General features: G+C 31.7%; 3 protein-coding genes across 3 annotated transcripts in view; 2 read left to right on the forward strand and 1 right to left on the reverse strand.

Moving 5' to 3' along the window:
- Nucleotides 1-4192: 4192 nt before the first annotated feature.
- The window catches only part of LOC132745031 (uncharacterized), a gene marked incomplete at its 3' end in the record, with an annotated part of 72326 nt that continues 54456 nt past the window's right edge, over nucleotides 4193-22062 (forward strand). Inside the window, exon 1 of the mRNA XM_060733866.1 lies at nucleotides 4193-4616. Within this exon, the coding sequence (XP_060589849.1) occupies nucleotides 4572-4616 (45 nt within the window). The remainder of the gene's footprint in view (nucleotides 4617-22062) is intronic.
- LOC132745022 (uncharacterized) lies at nucleotides 12495-15188 on the reverse strand. The gene is made up of 4 exons (XM_060733848.1): nucleotides 14508-15188; nucleotides 13788-13936; nucleotides 13224-13320; nucleotides 12495-12799 (listed from the first exon to the last, which is right to left on the reverse strand). The coding sequence occupies exons 1-4, from the start codon at nucleotides 14516-14518 to the stop codon at nucleotides 12682-12684; spliced, it is 375 nt and encodes a 124-aa protein (XP_060589831.1). The 5' UTR covers nucleotides 14519-15188; the 3' UTR covers nucleotides 12495-12681.
- Nucleotides 15065-20772, forward strand: LOC132745023 (uncharacterized). The gene is made up of 10 exons (XM_060733849.1): nucleotides 15065-15236; nucleotides 16093-16274; nucleotides 16717-16925; nucleotides 17452-17528; nucleotides 17796-17965; nucleotides 18196-18297; nucleotides 18585-18653; nucleotides 19040-19214; nucleotides 20107-20282; nucleotides 20746-20772. Exons 1-10 carry the CDS (start codon nucleotides 15065-15067, stop codon nucleotides 20770-20772), a joined length of 1359 nt encoding a protein of 452 aa, XP_060589832.1.

Below are 22062 nucleotides of genomic sequence, written 5' to 3' on the forward strand. Positions count from 1 at the left end.
CCGTTGTGATTGATTATGGTCATTCGCACTGTACCTCTGCTCTGGCATGTACAGAAGTAATCAGTTCCTTGCGAAAGTGAAATCAACTAGTACTGGTAAACTGCTTGACAGCCTGCCCAGGAACGATGCGGTGGCTAGCTAAACGTACTGTGCTCTGGTAAATTCATTGTGGCTTACTGCCGTGATACAGAGTGAGAACTACAAACAACGCTAGGTATATTTGGTGACTGAAATCTGTTCTAAAGAACCCTCGTTATACATTATTGCCCTCGCTGATGTAACGGAACGGTGATGAAACAAAAAAGAACGCAAGGTACCACCTACACGTAACGTATACAAGTATAAACATTCCCGCAATAAATAAGTAGAACGGTGATAAGTCTATTAGGGTAACATAAACGTTTAATTTTCTGTTGTTGATTGCCGACAACGACCAGTAATGTCAGTCGTCAGAAATCTTTACTGCGCCTAATTTTCACCAGTATGAATGGACATATTTATATCGGACTGTCCAGAGCCAGCAGTCTTTACTGGGGATGGCGACGCCCCTGCTCCTTTTTCGAAAAGGCGAGAAAATGGACTTTTCCGAAGTCATCATCAAAATCACATTGTTGATACGCTCACAGACATTTTGATGTATGTAGAACTCCAAACGTCTTAAAAATCCAAATAAAAATGTGTTGTATATACTATTATGTCAATCGTAACCAAATATGCGCTGTTCTGAAAAAAAAATATATCACAACGTCTTTATAGACGTTGAAACATGTCTTTTTTATAATGAAATTAATTGGAAAAAAACGTAGATGCATTTTAACAGTTGCCACACGGTGCAAATGTGAACAAATACAGTCAAACTTCCATATAGTACCAGAAACATACGAAGAGCCGATGAACATAGTCATGTTCAAAGAACGCTACAACGAAACAATTAACTGACACCTTATCATTTAAAGGAGCGCTGAACATGTGTATCAAATAAATATTGCGGGCATAACTGAATATTCTGGGCATATTTTATCGACCTCTGCTTACACGTACTGTACGTATAACTCAATGTTTCGAACACCATTCATTAATTGAATATCATTTATATGGCTTATTTAATTAAATATTGCGAACACATTTAATTGAATATTGTTGGCTTATTGTACGGACACTGTCACATTTCATTGATAATAGTCCGTACTTATCTATAGCACATGTAATGAATCTGTTTTGAGGGATTATTTGATGTAACATTTTTATGACATACAGCATGGATGGATATGAGTACATGTAATTGAATTGACAGATGTCGTGAGTACATTGAATAAATATCTGGATACAAATGTAGCAAAGAAAATAAAGTACGAGTGATAAAGATTACATGTTTAATTGAGAATGGACTCCGTATCATATAATTGACCGCATCCGCAGAAAAAAAATAATTTTACAGTGCCACTTTAAAGTATCACTTTAATACCCAGACCATTCTATGACATATTATTTGTCTTTTAAAATACCGCTGTATTGTTCTTTTCTTTCTATCTTAATTTTTTTGGAAGGGGTGGTGTGCATTAAAAGTACAAAAAGAGGGAAACCTGACTCATCAGCATTATATTTACGTCTTGGATTTTTGCGACGGACGCGCCCTCAGGCGCGTTCAGAGCTAAGTCATCTACACATGGGATTTCGTTGGCTACACTCGCGCAATGTGTCCTAAACCGATTAACAGCCCAAGAAATAGTACATGAATTTGATCCTTCAAAACTCCCAAACTTTGTCTGGATATCTTAATGTCTTCCATATTCAGCCTTTTCAATTTCAAATTAAGTTATCCAAGTTAAAATATGAACGTATATTCTTGATAAAAACGTTGTAGTCCCGTAGTATTATTGCGCAATATTCAAATTACTGCTGAAACGATTTACCGCTGTCGAAAAAAGTAGGACAGCAAATTAAACTACAATAAAGGTGTAACCTCTGAGTTCCAAGACATTATTAGTAGGAAATAAATATTTCTACATATACAAAACATTATTATTAACACATTCAAAAGTTTTCGTGACTCTAGGATAACTCGCGCATTAATAAAAGAAGAACTTTTTTCGTGACTCATACCGCGGGTTTAGCTGAATACTCCAGCAGTTATTAATATATTAGATTCAGTACAATAGTTACTATAAATATCTATTTTTTAAAATTCATGTAAGAAGAGAGTTTTTTTTTCAACACTTTACCGCCATGTAGTCTTTCGTAGTAAGGAAGTTATAATATCAGTTCTACTTCCGATTCTTGTGGTTTGTTTTACATATTTTTCTAGGTCATGATATGAATTAACCTTCGCTATTCTAAAAATAGATTCTGCTTCACCTGTTCTGATTTTTGGACAGGCGATTAGGGAGTACACATTATACATTAATAAACCAGCGATAACATGCAATACTTTTAGAAATTCTATACAATTTTAAGAAGCAAACAAGTTGAAAAATGGAATTTAGTGTGAAATTGAAAAGGACAACTAAACACTGTAGTGCTTAAGTGACAGTTAAATTAAAATAAAAAGGATGTGCTCTGGCCCCTACATCTTTACCTTGTAAATAAAAAAAATCTAAACAATACACTATTAATTGCTGATGATTTTAACCATTTTTTTAATGAGACATTATCCAAGAGAAATAAAAATACAAATGACTTATATTTTATTGTCTATATGCCCACTATGATATAACACGAAGCAATTCTAAATAGCATTTTCAAATGTATAATGTATTATGTTTGAAGTTTATTTGCCTGGATTTATTTTAGAAATATTTCGTTGACAGTTTTTTTCTATTTACATATCATTTCTTAGAATAAATCGATAAGGACACTGATTTACAAGTTTGACCAGAGTTTTTAGGCATGAATTTCATTCTGTATTTAAGTGCTTGAAAGAAGAAAATCTGAATTATATCAGTTTGGGACACAAAATATATTGCTCTACAAATCTCGAACTTGTATGGAACAAATTTTCTCTGTTATATAGTTTGTGTTTTGTTTTTGTTTAAAAGAAGCCTTAATGTCTCTCCGGTTGCATGTCCGTCGCATTCAGTGCTGCAGCACTTTGATTTAAACATATTTTCATAATCCTTAACATAATCCTTACCTTTGACCATGTCTATGTTTATTCGCTCTTTCTTGGCCAAGCTTCATTGGTGTGCGCATTGTCATTTCTGGAGTGCGCCTCCGGAATGACTTGAACCATTTAAACCCAGGCATATTGTTTTAAATGGTGTAGATCTGCCAACTAAGAATTGCCTTAACCTCTCTTAGAAATTCTTGCCTAGTCAAGGGATAACCTATTTCAAGCATAAAAGTCATAAACCTCAAAAGAGTTTGTTATTTATATTTTTTGGAAAGGGTGGGGTGCATTAAAAGTAAAAAGAAAAAAACAATATAGCTTTTCAGTAAACTACATCATTTCATTTGCGACTTTCTTTGCGTTTCTTATCTCAAGTAAAAGGCTCTGAATGTGAAATAATTTGTGATTAAGGTAGCAAAGATATTTTTACTTCCATATAAAATAGTTATTCACTGTACCTGCACTATAATTGCCAAAAACGCAAAAGAAGCAAATATATAATGTGTCTCATGTATGTCGCCAATGAGTACATTTTGGAAGCTACAACATGATACCAAAAATTAAATAATAATAATAATAATAATAATAATAATAATAATAATAATAATAATAATAATAAAATAAAAAATAATAATAATAACAACAACAACAACATTTAAGCTTAATGGGTCTTTAAACTGAAACGCTAAAAAGAGAATTTTCTACTGAAAGGTAATTGCCTTAACCTTTTATGCAGTTTTTTTTCTACACATATTGAACATTAAATGACAGTTTATATAACATTATAAAAGACAAAGAAATACTGTGACAATGTTTAAGAAAGAGTGGTGTAGATTACATGATAGCTATTCATGGGTCACTTATTCATTAATGATTCATTAAAAGTTGAGAACAGAAAAGAAGAAAAAAAAACTTTTGTTTTAAGCGTCTTTTGTTTAAAGGTATTGTCATGCGGAAACCTTTGTTTCAACTTAGCATTGAAAGGTGGTTCGCTCAAAAAACGCTACCCTAAGAGTAACAAAGGGGGGCATTTATTTAGCATATTAGCTCTATTAATAATATGTAATACTATTCTTTAATAAAGTACCCGGTAATACAGTAACCTTATGAATTCTTTATTAACTAACAATAAGGGAAGACAGTGTTGTAAATAAGGAAACAATTGATAAGCCTATTTTGTCAATAAAAATCCCCAGTCATTCTAGTAGGTGTAAAATTTTCATTGAAAATTAACTTAGATCGATTCAGATTTTGGCTATTTATTTATTGATCGCGAATTTTTGGATTATCTCATTCAATAAAGTGTAAATACCATCAAAACAAACAGTAGATTTACGTGGATTAATTTCTTACAGTCAAGAGTGTTAAGTGCTTACATTGTTTTGGTTGTAAAAATAAGGCACGTGGAGATTGAGAGAAGGGTCCGGCGTGGATACCATTAAAGGACCTAAATCGGCATCTCCATATGTCATGTTTGGGATTAAATGCAAATCCGGGGGTTAAGTTTAAGGTGAGTGAAATCTTTTTAAGTATTAAAAGAAAAAAGACTATTGTTTCTTTTGATGTTTGATAAATATTGAATTGAATAAAATGAACTTGTGCTAAAATAATACAGACCAAATTTTGCGTCCCTCTCGTCAATTCGCGCTTTATTCTTTCGAGCCCATTTCGGAATATAGATAAATAAGATTCACAAAGAAATTCGGTAATATTCAAAAATGTCTAAATTTAGTTTACTCAGAAATGATTAGATTTGTTACCCTTTAAATCGTAAAAAAGCAATTTCGGTTTTATCGATTCTTTAGTGACCTCCCTTTGTTGTGAGTCGGCATTTGTAATGTTCTTTTCAGCACGTGCAGCAGTGGTGATTCTGTAATGTGACAGGAAATGATTCAGCGTAACTTATTAATTATAGTTTATTTATTGTTATAAAGTATGAAATATATGTAGTAACTATTTTTAAAAAAATATAATATCATATTGCTTTTGGCACTGTTTTCACGTGTGTGCCTATGTTTTTCTTATCAATTTATGTTAGAAAATATACAAGAATAATTCTGAATTGGGAACAAAATAAATTTACGCCTGCAACAGGTCTATGAAAATGATATCCTTAATAATTTGGAATTGTGCCAAGTTTGTGCATTTGTAATACAAGATTAAAGTACTTATCACATGACTGTGTTTGCAGATCTATTAAAGTTCCTGATTTAGGCTTTTAATTCCAATTAAAGTCTAATTCTTACCTGTAAACAAATCATGTATAGAGCAGTCTGAAAACAGGGACTTGGCAAAGTGTTTGGATAGTGTAAAAAAATCATGCAAACTACTTTATAATACTGCACATTTGTTACATCATTTTTAATAGGATAATCACTTTTCATTGGATAATGTTTATGTAGTTTTATAAAAACGGTTGCTGTCAATATATGAAGAAATCTCTCTTTTTTTTCCTCTAAAATGGAAGTTTTCCTCTAAAATGGAAGTTTCCTGTATCATAAACAACTGTTTATATAGGGCCATCTTATTATAAGCTTATAGCTTCCTACTCAATCAAAACTAGAATAAATTCTGTATAAACTAATTTCTTAATACAGACGGACACCGGGTACAAAATGGATCATGCATTGTCCAATTCAATTTGATTTTAATTAATGGCACCTTCCCTTTAACTCATGACTCATTTATAACATAAATAATACATGAATTTAAAACTACTAAGGTTATCTCTTTTTTTTTCAACAAATCACAATAAAAATGCCTTGTATGAATATATAACAATAATTATGAATATAAAGACTGACCGAAACGTCATGAAAATATTTACACTGCATTAGAAAAACAAGTTTTCGGTTAATTTGAGATAAGTCATAAATCATTTCAATATTTGTTTATTGTAGGAAATTAAAGAATACAAATTATACATGGATCCTAAGACTAAACAAAGCAGATAATCAGGTTTTGTACAAATCAATGTTGTTTATGGGCTTGTCAGAAAGTAAATAAGAAATTTCACCTTTATCTCCTGATATTAAATATCATGAATTCATGGTTTTCGCCACATATTGAATTTCTTTTGGGTGTGTTTTATGATTATAATTATTTTTGCTGCATTCCAATTGTTTTTTATTGTATTAACTAAGTTTTTGTCTGTGGTAAAATGTAGACCAAAGTTGTCTTGTACGAAAATGTACCAAATTTAGGAGATATAATGTCATTATAAAAGAGATATTTGAATAAAAGTTTGATAATTCTCATAGTAAATCCTTTTTATAAAAGCCTCTCATAACATCAAGATTACATTGTTATTATTATTAATTGTGATTAAAATGTCTTCATTTCATTAATTATCAAAATAATTTATTATTGACGAGGCCCAAAATCCTAAAAACATAAAATTTGAGTATTTTACATGCAAATTATCAACTGGAGCACTTAAGATTTGGATATAGAAGGACATGCAAATAATAAAGAAATAAAATTGAAAATCATATTATTGACCAAATCTTGTTAAGGGGGTGTGGCGGTGCCATTTTTCACAATTTACAGAATTTTTATTCTGATAAATGATCTTAAATTTTGCACACAAGTTTATGGTGCAGACCTTTACTTCAAATGGTACATAAATCACAACCAAATATTTCCTAATCCCATGATATCAAAAAAACATCAGTGGAGTCCCTTTAAATGTATTTAACTCCAGTATTATGCTTCAATACATATACAAATAAGGTTATTTGCAATGTAACTTTATATTGATATATCATACAATTGATACACAAAGTTAATTTCTAAAAAATCAGAAAACTATTTACTTTCTTTTTCAAATTAGTATATTTAAAAAATAATATGTTCAAAAAAGAGAAATTTCAAGAACCCAATTAATGCTCATGACTGATAGATTATGTCATTGGTGGCCATTTATCTTCATATTTAGATGTCAGTATTGAACATTTTATGTTTTAGATGGTATAAAGATACCCCAGTCGATTTAAACAGAAAGTAAATTTCACGAGTATTTGACCTGTCAAGATAACATCTGTTCTTATTGTGTTTAGTTAAGTTGTAAAAATATTGGAATGTTTTTACATCTATATCTGATTTTGGAGGGCTATTTTTTCCGACAGCTGGTTTTTTTTAAATTGAATATAAAAACCATGCAAAGACTAATGTCGTTTTTTAAAAGAGTCTGTTTAGTGTATGTGATATTCCTTTATTTACAATGTATTATTAAAGGCACATTTTGACTCCGAAACAAATATTTTTTTTCTTCATTCTACAATGTTTAAATAATAGAATGAATTAGATGCTTGTTACTTGAAGAAAGTAGTGATGTATGTGAAATGATTTGTCATAAAAGTAGTATTTTAACTTTCATTCAAAACACTAAATCACTATAAAGTACTTATTGCCAAAAAGCAACAGATACATAAAATTGTAATTAGCCGGTAATTAGCCATGATAAACTAATGATATTTTTATATATTTTTGGAAGGACTGTTACATATGGTTGTCTTTATCAGGCGGCTGTAGGAAAAAATGCCTGTCTCAGATACATTATGGACTGCCTCAAATTTTATAGAAAAGACTCTGGTAAAATGTGATAAAAACCAAAAATAACTGCCTCAAAGTCATCACAAACTCACTGGCTTAGGAAATTTTTAATGTCAACCATGAAATTACAGTCAGAACTTCAATTTTAAAGTCAAATCTAGATGGATAAATTGAGGGATCAAAAACCCTGCAACCGGTATAATCCTTAGACTTCTATGCCTCTTCAAGCTGTAAGAGCTATAGAAGTTTTTTTGATTGTTGAATATACATGTATATAATTTAAAAACTTTTTTTCTGTAAAATAACTTTTTTTTTTCAGAGAAACTTCATCATTTTATTTGCATCAAGTCATTAAATTTTGAAATAGTGTTATTTGATACGAAGCAATTGACATTAATTTACACATATCAAAGTGTTTATCTATGTATATCAACCAACCATACTCTTTTATCTTTGTTACAAAACCCCCCAAATCACCTTTATCACTTCAATTTTTTATTCTAATTTCCATTCACCTAATTTTAAATTTTTAATGTGGGGGACTTTTTTTGAAAAATTTGCTTTTAAAGTCCAGGGGCCCTTTAAAATTGAATTCCAAATAGGCCCGTGTTTCAAAAAATTTAATCACATTTTTAAATCATTACAAAGCGTAATTTTGCTTTTGCATCTTGTTTTTATTAATACAGAAAATGGTTTATTTGATTGGTAAATTTTGGGGGTTTTTCCTAAAGGAAAGCTAGAATTAGATCAGTGAAATTGAAATGAAATTCCCAAAAAAAAACTAGTTTTTTTTTAAAATGGGGTGAATTTTTTGTTTTCCAAAGGGGAAAAACCCTTGAGGGTGTTTATCGTGAATTTTGTGGGGGGGGAAAATGGATGTTTGGGGTGTAAAAAAATTTCACCCCTACCCAACTCTCCACATTTTCTGAATTTATCTCTACTAAACTTTTGTAGATTATATCCCTTGCACATTTTGTAGAAGTTTGATAATTTTTTGCAGAATTATGGTCGTTTGTCTTTTCTATCCTAATTATGTGATATTAACAGCTAAATAGGAAAGGTCTGTATTAATTCTTCCTAAAAGTGGAGTCTTTGGAAGCTGTAACGTAATGTGCCATTTCTCTGTCTTAAGGGATGAATCGGATCTATTTTAAATACTTGTAACAGAGGAATATTTTGATGTTATGTTTTAAGAGAACTGTCATGATTTGTCCTTAAAATTTTTTATTTTAGCACCAAAATTAAATCAAGCACAGCTAGCTATAGAACTTATTGATCCTATTGGTCATTCTCAAATTCAAAAACAGCCAATCATAGCCCGGCTACAGAATGTCCATGGACAGCCTTAAAATGACCATGGATATCCATGGATATCCATGGAAAGAGCATGGAAAAACATGGAAAAGTCAAGTGAATGGACAGTGTCCATACTAACAACATGGATAACATGGACGATGTCCATGGATAACATGGACAGCGTCCAGGGATTATAAAAATGTTCATGGACATAGTACAAAAAAACTATGTCTAATATGGACATTGTCCATGGTCAACAATCATTGCTAATACTTAGAGATTTTTTATCAAAAGTGATAGGATGGATAGCAAAAAAAATCTAAGTGCAAAAACATGAAAAATGTTTAAAAAAATCATAACTGCCATTCTTCAAAAAATTATATATTCATATTGGGTATCAAATTATTCAGCATGAAAAGGAGAAATCAAATATAGTAAGATCAAGTAGATTTTTTTATTTTATTTTTTTTTAAATTTCAAACTTCAGTTAAATGATAATATAGAAAAATAAACTGCACCCTTTTACATACCATTTCAATTATTTTAAAAAGATAATCTACTCACTACTTGTAGACTTGTTTAGGTTTGTTTGTTTTTCTTTTTTTGTTTTTTTTAGTTTATCTTTGTGAAAATAGTTTAGCTGCCATGGAAAGTATTTAATAATATACAAATTTTCCCATCTTCCGTCTTCCACTCAGCAAGTATTATTTAACATTTATTCTTAAAAAACACAAAAAACGCTTTTCCCTGTTATAGAACAGTCACTATTTCGTATTCTTTAGTCCCTTTCAATATTATTATTTGGCAGCAAAGCAGCAAACACTTCCTTTCTAGTATTGACCACCATCATTGGTTGTCCCAAGTATTCTACTGGAACAACTGTGTTGTAATCCTCCCTGTAAACATAAATGTTCATTACAAATCTAGTTCTGCAGTCTTGAAACTAAGATGAACTTTGTATATAAATAATAAATGCAAAACATAAGAAGAATAAGATCAACAAAGGAGGGCACCAATTAAAACAATACATTATAGAAATTAATTCCATAAGGTCAATTACCCAGTGTAAAGGTCCATGTATATAGTTTTTGTTATAATAATTATCCAAAGAGCGTGATTTTCATGTTTATTCTTTTATACACATTTTCTTTGTACTTTGAAAACTGCATGGACTTACCTATCAAATTATGAATGGTTTTACCTGATAATTAAAAAGGCTGTATGTGAAAATTGTCAATAACCTTTATTCCTAAGGAAAAGTGAGTGAAAATCTATTGACATAGTGTGCAACTTACCAACTATAATGAAGTTTCCATAAATTATATAGAAATTTTTTATGGCATTTGTTAAAAAATCAGTGCTATTGTATTAAATAATAATTATATACTTAACACTCACCCAATATAACTGATCTTTTGCAAGTAACTAACTCTCCTTGGTAGAATAGATCCACTAGAAACAACTAATCTCCCAATAGCAAAGACTCTTCTGGACTGGTTTTCCATCAGGTATTTTAGTACTTCAACAGCAATGGCTGCATCATTTGTACTTAATGCTTTGTTTAAGCGGATAGTGTAGGAATTCTGTTTCTTCACTTTAGAACAAGATTTACTGTACATCAAGTATCCGTTACGTGCTATTTTTGCTACAGAGATAAAGTCGTCTTTTTCTACACAATTCACACCAGTTTGCTGTAATAGTTGTTCTTTTTATTTCATCAGAAAATATATCAGTCACAGGTGTAAGTTTTATAACAGAACACTGAAATGCTTCTGAATTATTTGAGAACCTTTCCAGATTTGCTTTCCAAAGCATTTTCCATAAAGTTTCGCACTTTATTTTCAGGTTGCAACTGTTTGGCTTTAGCTGCAATTCGTTTTTGCGATTGTAGAGTCCAAAATATCTGCTTACATACATTACCAGTGCCATGAATTGACTTTTTTATCTCACCATTAAAGGACTCGAAACAAAAGCAAGACCATGCCCATAGAGGTCCCCATAGTTTAACACAGTTAGCCATGTGTGTGAGATTGTGTACATTCAAACTCATGAACCGCTCACCATACAGTCGTTGAACATTAGCCACATAGGTATGCAAGAGAATTTCAGCCCTTTTCAGTTCATCATGGGTTATACCTTCTTGAAGAAGGATATAGACAGCTTCTGCAAGGCAGCTAAAATGTGTCAAATAAATATCTGGTAACTTCTCTTTCAAGCATGGTAGTGCATAAAATAGTAACCAATTCCTAAGCTCTGATGCCTTCCAGTTTTGGTAAGTCCCTGTCAGAATTCGAGGTAACCTGTGTACTATGTATAGAGGTTTGATGCATCTGAGATCTTTATCTATATCGGACATTTTCCCTGTAATGTTGTATGGTTCTGTTGCGTGCACTTTGTCAAACCAGAGCTCTAGCATTTTCTTTGTAACACCAAGCAAAGTGCCGTGCATGTAGTCTATAACAACATTCTCTGTGAAGGAAAAGTATGGCAAGAACCATAAAACACTCTGTCCAAGCATTCCATCAGTTTTCTTTCCATTCAATCTTGCAGTTGTAGAACTATTTTTGAGATCTTCATCCGAACGAGCAGCAGCACTCTGCTCCTGACTAAGGTAAGCTCGACAGTGACCCTTTCCACTAGAGACAGTTTTACCTTTTTCTTTGCAGTATAGACATCCATATTCTCCATTGTGCATGGTGATCATCAAAACATAGGATCTTGCTTGAAGGTCCATTGTTGCTATGATAAGCATAGCTTTAATAGTCACCTCAGACTCCATCTGATCAAAGGAAAAGGTTATGCCATTCTCATACAAGTCAACCAAATCAAAAACAAGAGGCCGAAGAAACATGTTCATTTTTGGTTTTCCAACTCCCTGCCAGATGCCCCACAAAATCATGTTTTTTCTACTAAAGCGCTCTTTTGGTGGAATCTCATTGACTAAGAGGTAAACTGGCCATAGTGAAACAGAAGAACTTTTAAAGAGTGGAATCCCATCTATGAAAAGTGACAGTGTTATGTTGTTAGTGTTGTGTAAAAATCCTCCAGGTTCTTGTAACTTCCTGTACTTTAAACCACCTTTTATATCCGAAATATTTTCAGTTATGCAACTGCGTGATTCTTCAATTGATGTCCAAACACCATCCCTTTGAAGAATTTCTTTTAACTGTATTTCAATCTTTCCAGAAACAAAGTACTTAGTACATTGAGCATTGGTCTTTGTGCCTTGGCATCCTGGTGTAATGCACTGCTCAAGTTGAGTATCAAATAACTTCTTACAACCCTCACAATAGAGATGATGCATTAAGTAACTGGAGTCAAACCCGCAAGATTCTTTTAGTTTTCTTGTGCTTGTTTCAGCTATGTTATTATCAGGTAAATGCAGCTGGATAAGTTGAAGCATATCACTTATTGCAACATCAGACAAATTGTGTCTAGTAGCAAAAGCACTGACAGCCAAAGAATGTTCTGATAGATTTATTTTGCTTCTATAGACAGTCTCATTTAATGACAGCACATATATTGGAGGTTCTTCATTTTTGTGTTTAAAAATTTCAGGTTGTATTTCTGGCAACTCACTTTCCTGTTCTGTTGATAAACTTTCAGAGTCTGAGATACATGTATCTGAGTCGGATATCAGATATTCAGTATTTTCACCATTTGAGTCAAAAAGTATTTCATCTGTCGAGTCATAAACCATTTCCATATCATTTTCCATATCATGTTCAAAAAACTTTATCTGATTGAGTTGTTAGAATTTCTGCTGTGAAATCACTTAAAGTGTGGCCAGTGTCCATTACTTGTTCCACCTGGTGGTCAGTTGTGGATATCATATTTTTCTTTCTGAAAAATATAGGATACTGATACACATTTTTATACAAAAAGTGAAAAAAGCTGTGAATATCATTATCTTATTGTTAAGTACATCTATAAGCTTTCAATAGACGTATGTGCATAAGTCTTCTAAGTGTTTTTTATTGAAAAAAAATCTTGAGAAGAAAAGAATTGAGTCTTGGTATAATTAAATTTCAAGTTAAAAATCGGCTATCATTCTTAATTTTAATTCCTAATATATTATAATTAATAAAGAATGACAAAATAAAATAAAAGAAAGCATAAGTTGTGGTCACTTTAATTGTTCGTGTTTATTTTTACATGATGAATCCACAAATTAAGTTTCAGTTTGACAAGTCTTAAAGCATGAGTAGGCCAACACAGATGCTGCTGTAATGATAAGTAACACCTAACTTTAAAAATAAAATTATACCTTTTTTTATGTCTCCACAGAGTTGCCCTTGGAATATCAGAAGTTTCTGCTTGTAATTGGCTTTCATACAGCTTGTACCTTTTGACTGGTTTACCAGCTGAAAAAAGAAATATCATTACTTCATTGTCATTTTTTGAAACCGGTTTTATCATGATTAGAAATAAAGGATGTTGCCTGTACAAAGAAAATTAAATAGAATATATGATTTTTTGATATTACTAGTACTCACCACTATATTATTGTGGTAATTACTTATTAGTTCTGCAAAGGACATAATGAAATTATGAGTCAACATTCAAAGGAACCTTAGCTAAAACGACCTTAATGAAATGCCCCTTTTACAACCACAAACATCCTTTCTATCGACAGAAAGTTATTATTGTATAAATCACCTGATAATTATCTATTTAAATTAAGAAGTGAATGTACAATCTAGATATGACTTATCATTGCTTATAATAATTTGTTAGAATTAATAAATGTATACTAAGAGAAAAAACTAGAACCCCACAAGCCTATCATTGTAAAAAAACATGTTCAAACTGATTGACATCTAGTAATTACCTTCAACATTATGCTGATTTACAATATGGCTTTTAAGAGTTTGTTTCCTGCTCAAAATTTTGCCACAAGTCATGACAGGACACTTCCAGGAGTTGTCATCCTGCTTGCATTGTAAAATAAATTCTTCTTCCATCATTATACTGTAAAACCTAAAATTAAAACAAATATTTATTATCAAGGATGTGACAAATATGATATCATATAAAAAAAGGTTTATAATCCTATCATAAGTAGGTCATAATAAAAAAAATTCTCAGAAAGTAATTTAAATTATTTATATCCTCTCTCTCTGAATCTGCAATGGGTCCGCTCTGCAACTAGGAACACATGGATAAAATATTTAAGTATTTTTCACCAGATTACAATAGATCCACAAGTCTTTTTCCCAACTATTTTGATATTTTTTTATTAAAAAATAAAGGAAAAAAAGATTAGCCTACCACTTTGACTATCGCAGGATGCCTAAATTCACACCCTTATTATGTAGATCTATGTTAAAATGGCTCCTCAAATGTTACCAGTAAAGAATTTTTTTTTCGACATTTCTAAACGTCCAAGTAAAATTTAATGTATGTGGTAATTTCTTCACTTCGCTTGCATCATTAGAAAAATATACTGCAGTGTTTATAACTTGCAAATTAAAATGCTTAGGACCATCTGTTTGCCTGTATACAGTATATCGGTGTAATACGAACATGACGAAGGAAAACTTCTATTTACCTTTTCGCCATTTATTGATTTTTGTTTTTGTTGTCAATCTGTGTAATAGCCATTTACACCATTTTTCTGTGTCCCGTGCCATTTTTCAATGATATATTTAAACTGGAAAGCCTCTGTGATCACATGACGATTTATTTGTGTTTAAAAAAGATAATCTTAATGTTGTTTACATTCTGCACTGTATATACATGAATAAAATGGCGCCTAATTTCCGATACTTTCCGTAAGTGACGTAAACAAACGAACTGCTGTTAAAACGGCTGCTGAAGCTGTATTTTTTGCAGATTAGATATTATATTTATTATTATTTCTTGTTTTAAAGAAGAATAAATTAACGTGAATTTGACGAATCATTCGTTGAGCTTTTTTTTATTTTATTTTTTATGTAAGATGCTGACGTGATTGTCAGGAACCAATCAGGAACTCTTAGACTGTTTCCAGAAACTCGCGAGACCCGAGATTATCGCTAATTAATCACAGATATATTTGAAAAGGAAGCGCGAAGAGGCAACAACGTTATTTGAAAGTTTATAAGTTTTTGTTATTGTTTGATCATCATGTACGCTCTTATAGTTTGGGTTAATGATGATCCCATCAAGGGAAGTGTTGTTAAAATGACTTCTATCGTAGAGCCAAGACTACCATTAGATCAATACAAGGAAGGTCAGGAGGTGAAGGCACGATGTCAAGGCTATGGCATTTTTACTGGTGTGATAGGAAAGATTGCAGGTAAATTTTATTTTGGGTATCAAGTTTAATACAAAGTAAAATTTCTGCTGTATATTCATCCATGGCTCTTACAAATCTTAAAAAGTGCTTAACACCGAATTTTGAGTTGAAAATTTGCTTGTATTGACTAATTGAGCAGCCTGTCTATAGAGGCCAGAGGGTGAAAATCTTTGTAAGTGCTTGATTGAAGATTAAAAGATCGGCGATTCTTGTGTCATCAATCCAATATCAAAAGTAAAACCATTATTATGAACAATTAAAAATATTATTTTGCCAAGTTTCTATTATTATTTTGCCAAGTTTCTATTTACCCATAATAGTACCATAGACAAATTGCATTTTGTTACGAATAATGAGGAGTACGAAATCATACGCAAATGTGTACTACGTCAACAATTGTGTGTACAGCGTCATCGCTTTATACATTATCAGTTTATATATATTAATTCACTGTTTATCGTTTAAATAATGTCTGTTAAACCACCCAGAGGGCCAAAATAATTAAGCCCAGTTATTTTCAAGTAGTAAGTACACTTCAAACAAACTTTACACAACCCTGCATCAATTACACGGTTTACATGTATAGGCTTACAGGTGAGAAGTGACGTAGACTCTACATCATAATACCTAATATGGTAAGCATAAATGATGCAAAAAAAAGTGTGTGTAATAAACATGGTGACCTGAGTAAACTGGATTAAAGACACGTGCCAGATTTTTTTTAATGTTTATGGAGTGCAAATGGAAGATTATTTAGGCAGCATTTTTTAAATTTATCTTTCTGTTTCTGCATGAATACTTCTGTTCGAAAAATGTTGGTAACCAGAACACATTTTGGATAAACTATAATTTATAGATCATTTGGGAAGAAAAGACTTGATGGGAATTTTGGCTGATGACAGATTTTCATCACTTGTGGATAAAATCGTAAAGGAGAGAGGAGTTTCTACTTCCGTCTGCAATGAAGAGAAGAACCAAACACCTGAAAGTGGTATGCCCCCTGCTAATAAAGAGACTGGGAAGAAGAAGAAAAATAAGGTACTAAATATTAAAATAATTGTTAAAGTTTAAGATGATTTACAAACTATTTTTAAATTCATCAGGATACTTTAAACCAGTCCCACTAATTGTTCTTATTTTGACTGACTTAAAAATCTATTTGTAAAATCTAATAAGTCTGACCTTTTAAATTTAATACTTAAGGAGTCTCTGAGTCTTATATTTATATAATGCACTGGAATAGAGAGGATGCAGTTCTGAACTTATTAATGTGTGTATACTTGTCATGTTTTTGTTCCTTTAGAAAAACTAGTAAAAAATAATTGAAGCTAAAAAATTCTGAAATTATATTCATGCAAGTTTGTAGGCTATTTTTAATATATATATATTGTTACAACTTGTAAACAAAGGCATTCACAAAATTCAAGGTAAATCTTATATCATGTAAAATATAATAAGGTAAAATATTATAATTTCTTAGGAAGATAAAAATGCTGCAAAAAAAGATAGGGTTGAGCTTGAACGTGCAGCAAATGAATTGGAGCTGACTGAGCTCCAAGCATCATTGTGTACACAAAGACAACCGGCCAAAGACATGACAGAGCTCCAAGAACCATCACAGAGGCAACCAGAAAAAGGCATGGGTACCTATGATGATGACCAAAAAACCCCAACCAATTTGGAGGACAGGTACATGTATATTAAGTAACTTAAAGTTTATGACACAACTTCTTATTCATCAACTGATAAATAATGTTATACAATATTATTCGTTATATAATATGATAACATTAATTGAAAAAATGTACATAAATACAAGTAGAAACTTGTTTATAATTTATTGAGCTTATGTCAGATAGACAATATATGTGCCTGTTTAAATTTAACTTGCTTGTTGTAATTTTGTATCAATTTCAATTGTTACAAAATTTGTTAAAATCTCTGAAAACTAAACTCAAGAAACAGTTGCACAACTTCACATGCTGATCAACATTCCTGTACTGTTTCATGACTTTAGGTCAATTACTTTTTGAGGTACATGTGACACAAAAAGGGAACGGACAGACAGATGGACAGACGGACAAGGGTAAATCTAAATCCCCCAATAGTGGGGGGGGGGGGGGGGGGGCACAAAAATAGCTATTTTTTTTGTTTATCTTGTCATATGAACATTTTAGCAGATATGAATAATGTCAACTGGTAAATTCTTTTTTAGAATATCATTGCCGAGCTTATCATCAACATTAAGACAGTCCTTAGATGTTATGCATGGTACTGGGTCCCCTGAGAAAGGTATAGAAAATATTTTTACACATAATTAAGATTTATTATTTAGTGGGTTAGTTATGGTCAGTGTAACTTTAATGCACTTATGAGTGTAGCTTTTTTGTTCGGTTTTTACACAATATTGTTCAGTGTTTAACTTTAAAGCAGGCAACAGGCGGACTTGTTTGTTGAAATTTTTAAAGATAATTTTTAAAGATAATATTTTATTTTATTGTATGTATATTTTCCTTTACAATAAAATGGTCACTTGGTACATATATTGTATGTCTTTAGCTCCTGCTAATCAAGAACAGCCTGCCAAAACTCAGCCAATCAGTGTTCCTGCAGTGAACGGCTATGTAGAACAGCAAATTAATGCGTTGAGGCAGGAGCTATACCAGGCAAATGCTAGGATTGCCCATCTAGAGACTAGCTATACATGGCTTTGGAACTATGTGCAACAGGTTTGTTTGATTTTTGTTTTTTTTAAAGAGGACATACCTTTAAAGATGCTTAATGTCTGATTTTTTTCTTTCATTAAATGCATTTATAAACAATATGGTCTGAAAAAATAAAAAATACCTACCACCTCTAGACTTCCAATTCAAGTATGGATATTTGTAAATTGTTATGTAATTTTAATGTTTTTACTTAGAGTATAAAATTAAAATGTTTTAATCTATCCAAACTTCAGATGCAGTGTAATGTTCCTGTTCCATCCGAAACCGCTGGCCATAAACAAAATTTAGAAAAAGAACAGTTGTCTGCCAGTTGCAGCAGCAATCCTGATTTTCAAGTAAGTAATGCAATAATAACCATGATATTTTGATGATTTCAAGTAACTGGAATAGATCTTAAAAAAAAGCCTGTCAAATCTTGATATTACAATTTTAAATGAAATGATCAGACTCACATCCAATTATCTTTCTAACTTGACATGTATATTGACCATAATGACAGTCACTGTTCTGTCAGACCTACTTAAAGGTCAAGGTCACTGTAAAGTAAATTTTAACACGGGACATAAAATGAAAAGTGTGCTTACTTCATATTTATATTAACCTAGAACTTTGACATTTTCAGATATCTACACAAGATAATCATTCAGACATAAATACCTCTGTTGAAAAAATGATTGGCGGTTATACAATGGTATGTTTCCTATTTACTTGAGTAAATAATACAAAGGGCAACCTAGTTAATCATTTATAAAAATGGTGTTATACATTTTATGCAATTGATATTTAAAGTTAAATACTGTAAAAGAATATATGCATCATGAAAGATAATGAATTCCTATTTAACTCTTGATAAGTGTAAAGTAAAGAAAGTGCATTCTTATCAGCTTGTTTGTCAGCCTCAAATAAAGAGTAGCTAATGAATAAATTAATTTACGACTGAAATTTCTGTTGGAACTTCCTCTTTGATATGAATGTTTTATGTTATGAATTAAGCTCAAAAATGCTACAAATGATGCCAGTACTAAACTTGATAACAAAGAATCCAAAAGAACTGAAAAGGCCAATATAACATTTCAGGACCAACTGCAGAGCAAGGTTATTGGCATAACCAGCTACAGTAAGATGGCCATCGTTTTATTCCGCTTTTTGTATAAAGAGGAAGAATATGCCGGAAAGTCCTTGACAGGGAAAGCGTCAAAAAGCGGCGAAAAAAGGCCCCCTGTTGACCAAGAAAAGTTGACAGGAATTTACGGTCAGTGTTTCTTTTTTTTCTTCTTTTTTTGGTTATTTAAATTTCATTGAAAGTTTTTGAATTTCATTGGGAATTTTTAACAGGGATTAAAGATTATTTTCAGAGCCAATGGTCTTGCAAGTGTCTTCAAATTGCTACTCGTCCAGCATGTTTGCTACTCGTCATGCATTTTTGAATTGATTTTTAAAGTAAACTACCTGATTTAATAGACTCATAGAAATTCTCATGTTTAATCAATTTGTTACATAAATTTAACAAACCAAATTAGGAAATAAAGCTCTGTTTTAGGTTATGAATAAATCACACACATAGTTTAAGTGACTTTTGATCACTAATGTGAATATGAAACACCTGTCCTTGTTAAAGTATTTTTTTTTAAAAAGAAACACAAAAGACTTAAGGATAGGTATATTTTTAGTTTAAATATGTTCTTGATTTATTGCCCATGATAGATAATTTTGAATTGTTATATTCAAGGGGTTAAGTATAAAAACATTGATTTGTCAACTTAATATTTATAATATTTTGTTATGTTTCTTTGCAGATATCATCCAAAGGGAATTTTCCACCTGTCACACCAGTGGATGGTCCAGGGAAAAGCTGCGTGACATATGTTACATTGTCAAAAGCCATTTTTTTTCCTTTTTCGTGCCAAAAAAAACAAAAGCAGCGAAAAAAATAAATCTGTGTTCAAAATAAACTTGGGCCGTTTTAACAAATTCAGAACCAATAATCACAATGAGAACATTTGAGAACTTGTTTGTCTTCATATATGGTTGTAAAATAAATCTTTAATGTGTCATAATTTTAGCAGCCTTGTTAATTCAAAATCATTGTTACACTAGTGCAACTCCCAAGTAAAAAAGATTGTGTGCAACCTTTTTTTTTACAGACTTTTTAAACAGGTATCTACGCAAGAGTGATATCATGGACATTGACCATGGATGTCATAAAAGATTCCTCAAAATTGGTATTACATGGATAGAATGGACATTGTCCATGGAAAGAATGGACATTGTCCATGACAAGAATGGACAATGTCCATGGAAAAAATGGACATTGTCCATGGTAAGAATGGACATTGTCCATGGACATCATGGACATTGTCCATGGGTATCATGGACAATGGACATGGACAGCATGGACATGGATAGCATGGACCTTGTCCAGGGATTTAAAGAATTGTCCATGGACAAGTGTTTCAATACTCCATGGACACTGTCCATGCTTATATCCATGGAAATCCATGGACATTCTGTAGCCGGGTGGTCAGACTTCATCATCAGTATTTGTAATCCTTTAACTTCTTATTTGCTATCTTTGAAGAAACGTTTTTATTACTGATTTTGAAACATTTCTTTTGATACACATGAAAATGTGAAGTTTTAATATTTTTGAACTTTGGAATACAAAAACAAAAGGATTTAATTTTGATTAAACAGTCACTTTACGCTACAGGTTGGCGAAGCTCTGTAAGATAAAACATCGGTAGAAATCTGTTATAATAATCTTTGAAGTGTTTATATCACAGAAGTTAAATGGTCAGCTCACTGTTTGAAATCGCTAAAGAATGTTTTAATAAATGTATTTTTGTTTGAACATGTCCGAAGATGATATTATTTTCCATTAGTTACATGTCATGTTGTTTGTAATGTTCAGATAGCCCTTATATCAAATGTTTGATACAGGACAGTGCCATCTTCTCTTTAATCCTTACCATTCCAAATTTCATGAATGGACTAAGTCTTGCCTTAGTATATCTTTTAATCTGGACCTAAAAGCATTCATTGTTTTCAGAATTTTTTTCAAAATAAGTACTGACAGAATACAAAAAGTATCGACCATGATCAGATGGCACAGATATGCAGGCAAATCTTGGTCTGTCCTGGTGTCATGGCTATCAACAGGCTCATGCATACAGTTGTGTTTGTATTGGTTGATGAAGGGCCTGTCTGATAAACTTGGCTTCATCTATTAAGTTTATTAGCAATGCTTTCTTTAAACTGAAAATAAAAATTGAAAGAAATTTGGCATCTTTTATTAGCATAAACTTGCATCACTTTATGCATATGCTTATAGCCAATATACATATTGATATTCAATGACATGCTTTATCTATACATGTACATTTTGAATTTCATTTAACTTAGTATGCATAGATTAAAAATACTTTGACCCACGTTCAACTGGAATAACATGCATACAATTTATTTGTATTTTAATAATTTGTTTGTATTTTAATAATACAAGCAAGTAATACAAATGATATCAGCAAGGGAAATCCTGATATCAAGGAGATATCAATATACAATATAACCTTTAATCTCAGCTGGTGCTGAAAGTGATCAGCCTTAATGCCACCAGTATATAGCATGGCCAGCCTTCACACTAGACTGACCAGTCTCTATACTGTTGGGTTACTAACTTAAAAATTTTTATCTTCAGATACCCCCAAAAATTGATAATGGACATTTCCAAAAACTGATTTTTGCGACGGACGCGCCCTCAGGAGAGGTTCAGAGCTAAGTCATCTACACATGGGATTTCGTCTGCTACAATCGCGCAAAGTGTCCTCAACCGAATAACAGCCCATGAAATAGTACATGAATTTGATCCTTTAAAACTCACATTCTTTGTCGGGATATCTTAAAATCTTGCATATTTAGCCTTTTCAATTTCAAATTACTAGTAAGTTATCCAAGTTAAAATATGAACGTATTTGATTGATAAAAACGTTGTAGTCCCGTAGTATTATTGCGCAATATGCAAATTACTGCCGAAACGATTTACAGCTGTCGAAAAATTAGGACAGCAAATTATACTATAATAAAGGTGTAAGCTCTGAGTT

This window comes from Ruditapes philippinarum, unplaced genomic scaffold (genome assembly GCF_026571515.1).
Source record: "Ruditapes philippinarum isolate M1 unplaced genomic scaffold, ASM2657151v2 ctg1553_1_1_1_1, whole genome shotgun sequence".
Classification (NCBI taxonomy): Eukaryota; Metazoa; Mollusca; class Bivalvia; order Venerida; family Veneridae; genus Ruditapes; species Ruditapes philippinarum.